At 39.3% G+C, this 14,806-nt stretch overlaps 1 protein-coding gene across 1 annotated transcript; it reads right to left on the bottom strand.

Annotated features, from left to right (window-relative positions):
* Positions 1 to 19: 19 nt before the first annotated feature.
* On the bottom strand, positions 20 to 7,607 carry LOC101604594 (olfactory receptor 6C2-like). The gene is made up of 2 exons (XM_004650485.3): positions 7,591 to 7,607; positions 20 to 965 (listed from the first exon to the last, which is right to left on the bottom strand). Exons 1-2 carry the CDS (start codon positions 7,605 to 7,607, stop codon positions 20 to 22), a joined length of 963 nt encoding a protein of 320 aa, XP_004650542.3.
* Positions 7,608 to 14,806: the final 7,199 nt, after the last annotated feature.

Genomic DNA, 14,806 nt, shown 5'->3' with positions numbered 1-14,806 from the left:
AAAAACAAATAATAGGCTCCTATTTCTTCATGAGAAATATAATCATCTTTACTGTGTCTTTGAAAGCTTCTTTCACTTGTTTGTTCCGAAGTGTATAGATGAATGGGTTCAGCAAAGGGGCGACTGAGGTTGTGAGCACAGACACCACCTTGTTGATGGCCACTCCTTCCTTAGCTGAAGGCTTGATGTAGATGAAGATGCAGCTGCCGTAGGTGATGGAGACCACGATCATGTGGGAAGAGCAGGTGGAAAAGGCCTTTTTCCTTTGTTTGGCAGAAGGGAACTTTAGGATGGTCTTGATGATGTATGTATAGGAGAGAATGACACATACTAGAGTAATAATGAGTGTCAGGATGGCAAAACTCAAGACAATTTTCTCTATGAACACTGTGTCTGAGCAGGTTATCTGTAGGATGGGAGAAGCATCACAACCAAAATGATCAATGATATTCGAGTCACAGAATTCCAGCTGGAGGCCTAGGCTAAGAGGTGGGAGGATGATCAACAAACCAGCGAACCAACAGGAGAGAACGAGTGCTGTGCAGACCCTGTTGTTCATGATGGTTGTGTAATGCAGGGGCTTGCAGATGGCCACATAGCGGTCATAGGACATGGCAGCCAGAAGGAAAAATTCTGTGGCTCCGAAAAGGACAATGAAAAACAGTTGGGTGGCACAAGCATTGTAAGTAACAGTATTATCTCCTGTTGTCAGCATGTACAGGAATCTGGGAATACAAACAGTGGTAAAGGAGACCTCTAAGAAAGAGAAATTTCGCAGGAAAAAATACATGGGAGTCTTAAGATGGGGATTCAAAAGTGTGAGAGCGATAATGATGATGTTTCCAGCCACACTCAACATGTAGGTGAGAAACAGAAATAGGAAAACTACAATTTGTAGTTTGGGGTCATCTGTCAATCCCAGCAAGATGAAAGTAGTTACTGCTGTATAGTTTTTCCTCACCATCCTGTGCCATGTCATAAGGAGCTGTACCTGAAGAGAGAAGTGTCATAAAAAGCTGGCACTGGCACCTGCTAGAAGACACCCTGGCCCTGTAGCTCACACGCCTGTCATCTTTCACTTGATAATTAACTCGTCATCATCCCTATACAATTGAAATCCTACTTGGTGGCTTGTGTAGGAAAAATATAATATTGCTCCTATGCTTATAATCCTCAGATTATAAAATACATTTCTTCTTTTTAAAATTTTATTTAATTGAGAGAGAGAGAAAGAAGCAGATATGAGAGAGGGTGGGGACAGAATAGGCATACCAGGGCCTCTAGCCACTGCAAACAAACCCCAGACACTTGCACCACTTTGTGCTTATGTGTGTACTAAGAAATCAAACCTGGGCCCTTAGGCTTCTCAGGCAAGTGCCTTAACCGCTAAGCCATCTCTCCAGCCCATAAACTACATTTCTAAAGCTGTCAAAAAAAATCAAACATAAGTCTTATGTATGTACAGTATACAATTATTACATTTCCTAAAGATAAAAATTGTACTTATGGGCTGGAGAGATGGCTTAGCGGTTAAGCGCTTGCCTGTGAAGCCTAAGGACCCGGGTTCAAGGCTCGGTTCCCCAGGTCCCACGTTAGCCAGATGCACAAGGGGGCGCATGCGTCTGGAGTTCGTTTGCAGAGGCTGGAAGCCCGGGCGTGCCCATCCTCTATCTCTCCCTCTATCTGTCTTTCTCTCTGTGTCTGTCGCTCTCAAATAAATAAATAAATAAATAAGTAAATAAATAAATAAATAAATTAAAAAAAATGTACTTATTTTGTTCCTTTCTCCCACAGTTATCATTTTTTAAATTCTTTCCTAACATTCTGAAATGCTTTATCTTCAAGAAAAATCAAGAAGGGTCCATTAATTAGAATTTTATGCTTTCATTTTATGCTATGTTGATTAGTTTTAACAGAAGCACATGCATCTTAAAGTAGTTTTTGTTCTTTGAATTTCAAATGAGCTCTAAAGAAGGAGTTTAAAAGGTCAAAACATAATAATTTTGTCATTCTTGTATTTGGAGAGTGTAAAATATTTCTAGGTGAGCTTTGGGATCTCTTAGGTAGTTTCTTGAGGCTTCTGAGGTGGTGATAGAAATGAACACTTTCTGGAATTAAAGCGTAAACCTGATGTACTTCAGTTGTGATTCTTTGGGCCAAGGTCTGAGCTCAACCTTGCCTGTCTGTGTTTTAGTCATTCTCAGTCTTCATGGTCCATTATGAGTGCTTATTTAAACAAGTTCTACATTTCCCTCCTCAAATCATTCTCTCCACAATTTCTCCAACAATTTTTCTAATTCTGATTCCATCTTTTCTGGATTTTAAATATATGTAACTTGTTCAAGCCACAGCCTGGAACCATGTACACAACCTCTGCAAACAGATTAGAAAATATCCTACCTCTCTCTTTGCGTTTTCTGACTGTCCATTTCAGCACTCCCAGCAGCTCAAGCAGCTCCTCTATTCAAAATGGTGTTTTTTAGGAACACATTAATATATGGGCTCAGTGAAGTCTCTTTTTCATGCAAAACTTAACCCTCATTGAAATGAAGTTTTTAAGCAGTTTTCAGCTGCCCACCTTCCAAAAGAAAACATGATAAATTTATTCTCACAAGGATACCAATAGATAACAATAATATATTGATTTATAACTTCTCTTTGATTTATTATTAAGAGGAATTAATTGTTAGATGAGGTTTTTGTTATAATTCAAGTACTTATAAAAGAACCTTCTAAATTAGAGGAAACAAGCTAATTCTTCTTTTTAAACATAAACTCTGATTGTATGTGTATGTTCCCAGTTGAGAAGCAAAGATACTTCAGGTTTCTTTTCTTTAATTTTTATTTTATCCCATTTTATTTTTTTGAGAAAGAGAGAAAGAGAGGGAGAAATTAGAAAGAAAGAAAGAAAGAAAGAAAGAAAGATAGATAGATAGATAGATAGATAGATGGATAGATAGATAGACAGTTAACATGGGCACACCAGGGCCTCCAACCACTGAAAATGAACTCCAGACCCATATGCCACCTTGTGCATCTGGCTTACGTGGGTGCTGGGGAATCAAATCTGAGTACTTAGGCTTTGTAGGCAAATACCAATGTCCATCTACTCATATGTATATTAAATGAGCACCTAGTGTTTCCAGAATATAGTTATCAGATCCTGGAGATCTATCTGAGAACAAGCTTGGAGGTATTGTCTACCAGTGGCAGATAATTTTTTTTACTTGACGGGGCATGATGGTGCATGCCTTTAATCCTAACACTTGAGAGGCAGATGTAGGAAGATTGCTGTAAGTTTGAGGTCAGCCTGAAACTACAATTAGTTCCAGGTCAGCCTGGGCTAGAGTGAGACCCTACCTCAAGCTCCCCAACTCCCCTCCCCCCAAAAAAATTTCATTTGAGTTCATTTCAGTGACAGAAACACAATTACAGCCAAAAGTTAACTCTGGGTTTCTAATAATAACTGTTTTAGATTGGTTTCTTTTTTTAAAATTTTTTATTTATTTATTTGAGAGCGACAGACAGAGAGAGAAAGATAGGATAGAGGGAGAGAGAGAGACTGGGCGCGCCAGGGCTTCCAGCCTCTGCAAACGAACTCCAGACACGTGCGCCCCCTTGTGCATCTGGCTAACGTGGGACCTGGGGAACCGAGCCTTGAACCGGGGTCCTTAGGCTTCACAGGCAAGCGCTTAACTGCTAAGCCATCTCTCCAGCCCCTAGATTGGTTTCTTGATAGATGTTCTTAGTTTTACTGATAGCTATTCATACTCATATTCATATTCATACAGGGTCACCGTTCACTAGTTGGAAGGCCACACTGTCACCTAAGCTGAGCGTTATAGTCATGCATTTGGAACAAGGCAAGCTTCCCTTCTTTGGCTTATAGTAGATGTGGTATCTTGCCATGCGTTTGTCAGGGGCAAGACTGACAGATTGAATCCAGTGATAGATCAGACTCCTCCCTCCCTTCTTCCTTCCTTCCTTCTTTTGTTCTTTCTTCCTTCCATCTTGGAATGTTTTAAGTCTCTGTAACAGCACTTAACATTCTCGGGCCAGCCTCCCTCTTCCATATGTAAAGTTATTCTCTCCTCTTATCAGAATTTCTACTCTTCTGAATTATTAGGAAAGACTGCAGAATGCAATGACAGAACCATTAGTTTAATATTTAAAGTGCCTAACATAATACTGTACTGGGTTTCAGGCACATTGTGTCAATTCATGAAGCTTGTTAAATAAACACTGCTCTAAATGCCGTTAAGCCTGTGGCGGCAGCAACTTCTGTCGCTATCACATCACTTTGAGTTGCCTTTCTGTACTAGCAAGTATGCTAATAATCTATGTCATACTGGGAAAACTTCCCAGGGAGGTTATCATTTACTTTTGTAATTTGAACCAAAAAAGCTTGAAACAACTTCATTAAGTATATAATAAACATTGCCACCTCTCTTCCACAGTGTGGTTCCATTTAGTGTTAACAGCTAGTTTTTTTTAAAATTTTTTGTCCATTTTTAATTTTTATTTATTTGAGAGTGACAGACACAGAGCAAAAGACAGATAGATGGAGAGAGAGAGAGAGAGAATGGGCGCGCCAGGGCTTCCGGCCACTGCAAGCGAACTCCAGACGCGTGCGCCCCCTTGTGCATCTGGCTAACGTGGGACCTGGGGAACCGAGCCTCGAACCGGGGTCCTTAGGCTTCACAGGCAAGCGCTTAACCGCTAAGCCATCTCTCCAGCCCAACAGCTAGTTTTGGTGACTTGACCTCGGCAAAACCACATACTCTCGATTCAGACTGGGAGTTTTAAGAGTTCTTGACTCAGTATTTCCCTTCATAGGGTCTTTATTTACTGAATTTAAAATGCATTCCAGGTGTATTGATCTTAACTTTGTGTTTGGACTGATCCTCAGTCTCTCTTCATTTGTGGCAAAGGCTGCTGAGAAGCCAGATAGATTTAAGAGTTGGAATGCTGCATCTCCCAGAGAATGCAAAGGGATTGAAGTAATTAATGGATAATAGAGGGGAAGTTTCTTATAAGACCATTTCTAATACTGATTTTATTGTATCTGGACACTGGTGGACATTATTGGGTGGAGGTGTCTTTTCCATAGTATATTTCTATTAAGCAGTTACAACCAATATGATTATGATTGTGATTATCACAGGGAAACAAAACAGTGATCATTTCAAGAATATTATGTCATATTCCTCCCAATAAAGAATTTATTAGAAATGATTGCTCATCCTTTTACTGAATTATCAGTTGTAATGAACTGAATTGCTGACTTTATATTTTTTAATATTTTATTTTTATGTATTTATTTATTTGACAGAGAAAGGGGGAGAAAGAGAGAAAGAGAGAAAGAGAATGGGCACACCAGGCACACCAGGGCCTCCAGCCACTGAAAATGATTCCCAGACCCGTGCGCTCCCTTGGGCATCTCCTTGTGCATCTGGCTAACATGGGTCCTGGGAAATCCAATCAGGATCCTTTGGCTTTGCAGGCAAACACCTTAACTGCTAAGCCATCTCTCCAGCCCTGAATTGTTGACTTGAAAATGGACTCTTCACCCTTTGCTTACATTTTAAAAACATGGAAAAATATGAAACAACAGTTACATACTTACTTTTTAACAGTTCTTCAGTGAATGTACTTGATTGAGAAAACAACAATTTGAAGAGCATTTAGCTGGTGAGATTTGTGGGTGCTATGTTCCTTCTCTCACATTTTGCCTATCTAACCCCCAACCTCAGACTACAAACTAACATGCACAGATGCCCTCCCACGTTCTCTCTCTCTCTCTCTCTGACAAAGGAAAGTTCTAGGCTATATTTTCATTGCTCCTTATTGAGATGACTCTCAGTCCCTTCTTCCCTTGCCACATCTAAAATGGTACCTTACACTAGGTTTCCCAGTTACTTTGTTCAAAGGAAGAGTGAGTGGCGTGGATAAAAAAAAATTTCTACTTTTGTCGGAGATGTTCATCTATTCTTCCAGGACAAGGAGACACAGGCAGCCTTCCCTGCAGTTTCTGTAGCAGCAGCATTTGTTTTATATGGCTACCCGTGCACATGGACTGTCTGAGTGAACAACAAAACAGTCCTTGGTGACTCAATTTCAGAAGGTACTAGCATATAGCAATGGGGACAATGTCCTCAGAGACCTTGAGAGTGGCTTAATGTCACCTGAGTTTTCTTAGTATTTTTTTTGTTTGATGTTTATGCTTCTCTAAGGTGCTTTACCTGGTTTCCCCCTTGTTTTCTTTCTTTCTTTCTCACCCCCCCCCACATATAAACCTTGTAGTTGAGGATGATCTTGAACTTTTGAACTCCCCACCTCTACTTCCTGAGTGCTAATACTATAGATGTGTGCCACCATATCTGGTTTATATTATGTGTCATCTATTTTGACATAAATCTCATATAAATTGCATTGTTTGCAAATGAAAAGTAAAAAGTTCTTTGTTCTATAGAGCAGAAAACTGGCCGTGCACAGTGCCCCACCGTGACAGTGCAAGTTTTGGGTGAAAGCTTATCTTCATTCAGTTTTTGGATAGGGCTTCTCCCCCTACCCCCCAAACACAAGAGGCTCATCAGTATCCCAGACGTGATGGTCTAGTGCTACCTGCCTTGAATTGTCATTATATCCCTTCCCGCTTGTATCCTTTTAGACAGGCCGTGACACTGTTTTATGTATTTGAAGCAACAGAGAGTTCTGCATTCCAAGCAGAGTTACAAATTCCTTGGCACTATGTTTGGCTTATATTTTGCTTTGATTTGTGTGGGTGGCAAGGATCCTTTTCTTTGGGTGTCTCTGTTGCTGACATTGGTACTGGTGTTAAATGATTGGAACCTAAGTTACTGAATGCTAGTTTATTTGCAAAGTGCTCAGATGAAATCGTACCTATTCCACTTTATAGCTGGGATGGCTGTGTGACTAAGATTATGATTGATGATATGCTCTATGCTTATTTTAATCATTATGTTGCTATATACCTATACATTTGCCTGCACATGCCACATCAGTTGCATTTCACAAGTTTACCCCACAAATCTTTTTCTCCCCCAAATCTCGATAGTCTCAGATCTCCCACCCCAAAATTTTATCAAATATTTATAATAAGCACAAAAAACCAGTGTTTTGTGACATTTTCATACATTTTTATCATTGCATTTTGTTCATCATTTTTCTTATCTCTTCACTTTGCCTTGTCTCTCCCCTGGCCCTGGTACCTTTTGTCCCTCCAAACAGTATGCCTTTCATTTCAGACATCTTTTATTTTAATTAAGTAGAAACTTTGTATGGATACATCATGTGTTGGTACCATCATTTACCTCCTTCCTATCCCCATTCCACTGAGGGCCCTCCTTGATGGGATTATTAACCATGTAGTTGTGGGTTATTAGTTGTGAGAGCAGCAGTCAGTCATTGTGTGTGTGTGTGTATGTGCAATGTCTCTGTGGTTCTTACATTCTTTCTGCTCCCTATTCTGCAAAATTCTCTGAACCTTGGTGGGTGTGCTTTAACTGTACTTTGGTGTTGAGCTCTCAGCAGCTTCTGGATTCCTGCTCTGGTGAGTGTTGAGTAGACTCAGCGTCTATCTTCATCATCTTAGCCCAGGTTGTCAGGATTGCCGTGGAAGCAGTGTCTTGCTCATCTTGCCAATTCCTCTGTGGTTTCATCTGGGCCCTGGCTGCTGTGCTGGGGTGGTTCATATCTTGCCAGGGAGTCAGCTATCTTTTCTTGTCTTGTTGATAGATTTTGGTTGTCCTCAGTTATCACTGCTTTCTGAAAAAGAAAAACAGATTCTCCAACAAAGAATGAGATCAGGATAGTTTAAGGGGACTAATTTAGAGAGATTTTGATGGGTGTACCCTTACTTTTGATAGTGAGAGCTTCTCATTGAAGTCTATAATACTGGTCTCTAGGATTCTGACTTGGTTCCCAATTCCAGCTATGGGTTCATTTCCACTGAAAACATCTCCAAGAAATTTTCACAATACTGATTCTTCCAATCCAAGAACATGGGATGTCTTTCCATTTACTAGTATCTTCTGCAATTTGAAAGTTTTAAAGTTTTAATAGTAGAGATCCTTCACTTCCTTGGTTAGATTTATTCCAAGGTATTTTTTTTATTTTATTTTTTTGAGGCAATTGTGAATGAGAGAGATTCCCTGATTTCATCCCCTGCATATTTGTTGTTAGTATATAGGAAAGCTACTGATTTCTGTGTGTTTGTTTCCTGCTATGTTGCTAAAAGTGTTTATCAGTTATAACAGTTTGCTGGACGTCTTTAGGGTCCTTTATTGAAAGAATCATATAATCTGCAAATAAGGATAATTTGATCTCTTCCTTTCCAGTTTTTATCCCTTTTATAAGTGTTTCTTTCCCTATTGCTGTAACTAAGACTTCCAGTACTATTAAATAAAAGTGGGGAACAGTGGACACCCTTGTCTTGTTCCTGAATTTAGTGGAAAAGCTTCAAGTTTTTCCCCATTTAGTAGTTTGTTGGCTGTAGGTTTGTCATAAATAGCCTTTATTATGTTGAGGTATGTTCCTTCTATTCCAAGTTTCTGTAGGACTTTTATCATGATGGTACCAGAGTGATGCTGGATTTGTAGAAGGAGTTCGGTAGTATTTTCTTTTCTATTTTATGGAAAAGTTTAAGAAGCAGTGGTGTTAGTTCTTCCATGAAGGTCTGGTAAAATTCACCAGTGAATCCATGTGGGCCTGGATATTTTTAGTTGGGAATTTTTTTATAACTTCCTGGACCTCTGTACTTGTTATAGGTCTCTTTAAAGGGCTTATCTTATCTTGATTTAATTTTGGTAGGTTATGTAAATCTTGGAAATCATGCATTTCTTTCAGATTTTCTAACTTAGTAAAGTATATGCTCTTAAAGTATGTCCTTATGATTTTTGGCAGTTCTTTGGTATCTGTTGTAGTGGTGTCTTTTTTAATCTCTAGTTTTACTACTTTGTGTCTCTCCTCTCTTTCTTTAGGTCAGATTTGCTAGGGGTTTATCAATCTTGTTGATTCTTTCAAAGAACCAACTCTTTGTTTCATTGATTCTTTGGATTTTTTTTTTTGTTTTGGTTTCTATTTCATTAATTTCTGCCCTAATCTTTATTATTTCTTCCTGTTTACCGACTTTTGGTTTGCTTTGTTCTTCCTTTTCCAAGCCTTAAGGTGAAGCATTAAGTTGTTGACTGAAGACCTTCCTGATTTCTTAATATAGGCACTTAAAACTAAATTTTTTCTCTTAGGACTTTCTTCATTGTGTCCCATAGGTTTTTGTATGTTGTGTTCTTATCATTTGATTTTATGAATTTTTGATTTCCTGTTTGATTTCTTCCATGACCCAATGATCATCAGTAGTGTCCTGGTTAGTCTCCATAATTTTTATATACCCTGTACTTTTTCTTGTTGCTGATTTGTAGTTTAATCCCATTATGATCAGATTGATTACAAGGAATTATTTTAACTTTTCTATATTTGTTAAGATTTGCTTTGTGTACTAATATATGGTCTATTTTAGAGAATGTTCCATGTACTGCTGAGAAAAATGTGTATTCAATAGCATTTGGATAAAATGTTATATAGATATCTGTTAGGTCCATTTTTTATGACATCATTTGATTTAGATGTCTCTGTTTACTTTTTGCTAGGATGATCTGTCAATAGATGAAAGTGGGGTATTGAAGTCACCCACTACAATTATGTTTGGTATTAACTGTGACCTTAAGTCTAATAGTGTTTGTTTGATGAAATTGGAAACACTCAGTTAGGTACATATATGTTTATAATTGTAATGTCTTCCTGTTGAATTTTTCCTTTAATCAATATAAAGTGACTTTATCTTCCTTTCCTTGCTAATGTTGATTTGAAGTCTATCTTTTCAGATATTAGGATAGCAATACCTGCCTTTTTCCTAGGCCCATTTGCTTGGAATACTGTTTTCCATCCCTAACATAGTATCTGTCTTCTATGGAGACATGGGTTTTTTTTGAGGATACAAACAGAAGTATCCTGTCTTTTTAATCCAATCTTCAAGCCTGTTTCTTTTGGTTGGGACATTGAGGCCATTGATATTAAGAGTTATTATTGAAAGGTATGTATTTATTCTCACTATTCTTCTTGTTTTGTAGTGTTTCCTTTTTTTCCCTTTACTCTTTTGTATTAATTGTTTTTTTGGTATGATTTATTTTTTCCTGTTTCCTCATATGTGTGTTTTCTATTCTCTTCAGCATGGAGGATACCTTCAATTATTTATTGTAGAGCTGGCTTAGTTGTCATATATTCCTTTAGACTGCTTTTGTTGTGGAATGTCTTTATTTTTCCATCAATTGGGATGGATAGCTTTGCTGAGTGAAGTGTTCTTGGTTGACAGTTATTACCTTTCAGAACTTGGAATACATTATTCCTAACTCTTCTGGCTTTTAAAGTTTGTGTTGAGTAATCTGCTGTTATTGTGATTAACTTGCATTTATAAGTGACTTGCTTTTACTGTCTAACTGCTTTCTTTTTTTTTTTTAATTTTTATTAACATTTTCCATGATTATAAAATATATCCCATGGTAATTCCCTCCCTCCTCACCCCCACACTTTCCCATTTGAAATTCCATTCTCCATCGTATTACCTCCCCATTACAATCATTGTAATTACATATATACAATATCAACCTATTAAGTATCCTCCTCCCTTCCTTTCTCCACCCTTTATGTCTCCTTTTCAACTTACTGGCCTCTGCTACTAAGTATTTTCATTCTCACACAGAAGCCCAGTCATCTGTAGCTAGGATCCACATATGAAAGAGTACATGTGGCGTTTGGCTTTCTGGGCCTGGGTTACCTGACTTAGTATAATACTTTCCAGGTCCATCCATTTTTCTGCAAATTTCATAACTTCATTTTTCTTTACCGCTGAGTAGAACTCCATTGTATAAATGTGCCACATCTTCATTATCCACTCATCTGTTGAGGGACATCTAGGCTGGTTCCATTTCCCAGCTATTATAGATTGAGCAGCAATAAACATTGTTGAGCACGTACTTCTAAGGAATTGAGATGATTCCTTCAGATATATGCTTAGGAGTGCTATAGCTGGGTCATATAGTAGATCAATCTTTAAGCTTGGGGCTGTTATTAAGTAAAATAAGGGCTATTTTAAAAATAGGACAACGATTTTATGTCAGTTGATCTGATGACAGAGACAGCTACTAACTTGCAGGAATGATACATAGTACAGAGACACAGGGTAAAATGAAGATTCATGCTTCAGGCAGGACAGGGCAAGATGGAGTGAGATTCCACCACGCTCCTCAGAACAGCGTTTCCTTGTAAACATGAACTTTTTTTTTTTTTCTGATATCTTCGGTTTACTATGTTTAGATCCTGACTGACCACATATAGGTAAATCCATAGAAAGCTAAACTACTGTTATTTCAACTTCCCCAAACCTGCTTCAATGTCCTGAAGGAAAAGACTTAGAGTTTTTCTTTAAAAAAATTTTTTTTTGTTAATTTTTATTTATTTATTTGAGTGCGACAGAGAGGGAGAGGGGGGGGGAGAGAGAGAGAGAGAGAGAGAGAGAGGTAGAATGGGCGCACCAGGGCTTTCAGCTGCTGCAAATGAACTCCAGACACGTGCGCTCCCTTGTGCATCTGGCTAATGTGGGTCCTGCGGAATTGAGCCTCGAACCAGGGTCCTTAGACTTCACAGGCAAGTGCTTAACCGCTAAGCCATCTCTCCAGCCCATGCCTTAGAGTTTTTCAAGACAAAACCTTGAAATCATTTTAAATTCTACTTGCATTTATAGCAAATATCTAAAATGTTAGCAAATCCTATAACTTTTCCCACCCAAAATATCAAGAATCTGATCACATTTTGCTACCTCATTGCTATCACTCCAGTCTATATGGTTGCAGTAATTCCCTGGCTAGACCCTGAGATCCCACTCTGTGTCCCAAAGCTATTCCCAGCACAACAGTCATTGTTTCTTCAAAAGTTTATGTCAAAACATGACCTTTCTCTGTTCAAAACCACCCCTTTTGCCGGGCGTGGTGGCACACGCCTTTAATCCCAGCACTCGGGAGGCAGAGTTAGGAGGATCGCCATGAGTTCAAGGCTACCCTGAGACTCCATAGTAAATTCCAGGTCAGTCTGGGTCAGAGTGAGACCCTACCTTGAAAAAAAAAAAAACCAAAAAAAAAAACCCACCCCTTTTTTTCCCCTCAGTTTTTATTAACATTTTCCATGATTATAAAACATATTCCATGGTAATACCCTCCCTCCTCCCACTTTCCCCTTTGAAATTCCATTCTCCATCATATTCCTTCCCCATCTCAATCAGTCTCTCTTTTATTTTGATGTCATGATCTTTTCCTCCTGTTTTGATGGTCTTGTGTAGGTAGTGTCAGGCACTGTGAGGTCATGGATATCCAGGCCATTTCATATCTGTAGGAAGCACATTGTAAGGATTCCTACCCTTCCTTTGGCTCTTACATTCTTTCTGCCACCTCTTCTGCATTAGACCCTGAGCCTTGGAAGGTGTGATCGAGATGTTACTCAGTACTCTAGTCATTTATTTCCAGCACTATGATATCTTCTGAGTCATCCCAAAGTCACTGCCATCTGAAAAGAGAAGATTCTCTACCCAAAGTGAGAGTAGCGTTCATATAAGGCTATAAATATTAAGAGAAGTGCTTACTGGGCAATTTGATAAGCATAGTATATACATTTTTCCAGACATCAGCAGATGTTACACCCCTAGGGCTCATGACTGCCCCTGTTTTAAGTTTTCAGTATCAGGGATGTATTCACTCCCATGGAGCGGGCCTCCAGTCCAATTTGAGGGCAGTTGGTTTCCACCATGACAGACATGCCACTATTGCACCTGTTGGCTCATTTGGCCTGGCTGGCCAATGATAAGGCTTGCAGTGTCCACTGTTGAGTATCTTCACTGGCGATTTCTCTTTCTCCCATTGAACTACATGTAGAATGGCTTCTCTCAGCTTATATTTTGTTCTTATTCATCTCCACTCCCCCACTGCCCTTGTCCATCTTCCCTGGCTCTCTCTTGTTGATCATTTTCCTTTCTCAACATAAGTCCCCCTTTTTGCTTGGTATCAAATATACTCCATTATTATTTTTATTTCCTTCCCTCTACCTTAGTATTTCTTCCTCTCATGATCCCCTTTCTACTTTCATGATGTCTTCCCACCCCCCACATGCATGCATGCACAATGCACTCATGCACACATACACACATGCACACTTAAATTTAAATTGAAAGTCTGTAGATGAGAGAAAGAACATGCAGCATTTTTGTCTTTCTTTTTTTTATTAATTAGTTTTGTATTCATCAAGTACAGGCAGTTTGGTACTATTATTAGGCTCATCCATGACCTACCCCCTCCCCATGGCCCCTCCTTGTTGAGGTATATGGGTCATGCCTTGTGGAGTTAGCCCACAGTTATTGGTACGATAAATGTTTCTGCATATCATGACCCAACATGTGGCTCTGACAATCTTTCTGCCCCCTCTTCAGCAAAATTTACCTGAGCCATGCTGGGTTCATTTTTGGTCTGCTTCAGTGATGAGGTCTTGGGGGCCTCTGGGGCTCTGGCTCTCTGATTTGGTAGGAGTTGATTTTTCTCTGTGTTGATCTCCTTCCCCCAGGTGCTGGTATCCGGTTCATCAGCAAAACAGCACCCTTTCTTGTTTCGCCAATTTTCCTTAGTTTCAGTCAGGGCCCTTTTGAGGTATGATGGGGTGGCTCTCTCCTTAGGATCTGCATCTATCTGAAAAAGAGAAGCAGATTCTCCAACAGAGAGTAAGTTAGCACCAGAACAAATGAGATAACCCTTATTTTTTTTTATAGAGAGTTTAATAGGTGTAGGCCCTCTTGTAGCCCATGATTGATGGCAGCTTGATATTGGAGAGTGGGCTTATGTTTGGATATGGTTCTGACTTGTTTCCCAGCTCCAGCTATGGGTCCTGTACCACAGAGGGGATCAGTTAGCCAAATCAAGAGCAGTTGGTTCCCCACCATGGCTGTGTGCCACTCTTGCACTTGTGTGGACATCATAACAGGTTATTTGCTGCTAAGTAGGTTGGACCATGAGTTGCTTGGAGAGATATTGGTCTTTTCTCCCAGTTGCCCATGTAGCACCTTCTGGCACTAGACATGCTGACTGTCTGGGGACCGACTCTCTCTTCCAAATTCCAGCCACAGCATTTGTCTTTCTGAGTGTGGCTTGTTTTGTTTTTCATAATGAGCTCCAATCACCTGCATTTTCTTACAGGCATCATGATTTAATTTTTCTTTATAGCTAGATAAAATTCCATATTTTCTTTATCCATCATCTGCTGATAGATATCTAGGCCTGCACCTCACCTCACCGCTCCACTGACTGGCCAGAGCCCTAGGGTGATCAGCATCCATGCTTCCATGCACTAACTGAGACCACCTGTATTTCTTCTTTTGAGAACTCTCTATTTAGTTCTATAGTCCATTTTTTGATTGGGTTGTTTGATTCCTTATTATTTATTTTTTTGAGTTCTTTGTATAGCCTGGAAATTAATCATTTGTCAAATTGCTCTATTCTAAGTGTTCTTTGCTGTACAAAAGCTTTTTAATCTCATGAGGTCCCAGTGGTTGATCAGTGGCTTTATTTTCTGAGCAACTGGAGTTATATTCAGAAAATTGTTGCCTATAGTGGTATGTTGAAGTGTTTCCCCTACTTTTTCCTCTAGCAGTTTCAGAGTTTCAGGTTTGATGTTAAGGTCTTCAATCCATTTGGAC

The sequence above is a fragment of the Jaculus jaculus genome, chromosome 6 (genome assembly GCF_020740685.1).
Source record: "Jaculus jaculus isolate mJacJac1 chromosome 6, mJacJac1.mat.Y.cur, whole genome shotgun sequence".
Classification (NCBI taxonomy): domain Eukaryota; kingdom Metazoa; phylum Chordata; class Mammalia; order Rodentia; family Dipodidae; genus Jaculus; species Jaculus jaculus.
The sequence above is the reverse complement of the archived record's forward strand: the minus strand, read 5'-3'. Positions and strand labels throughout refer to the sequence as shown.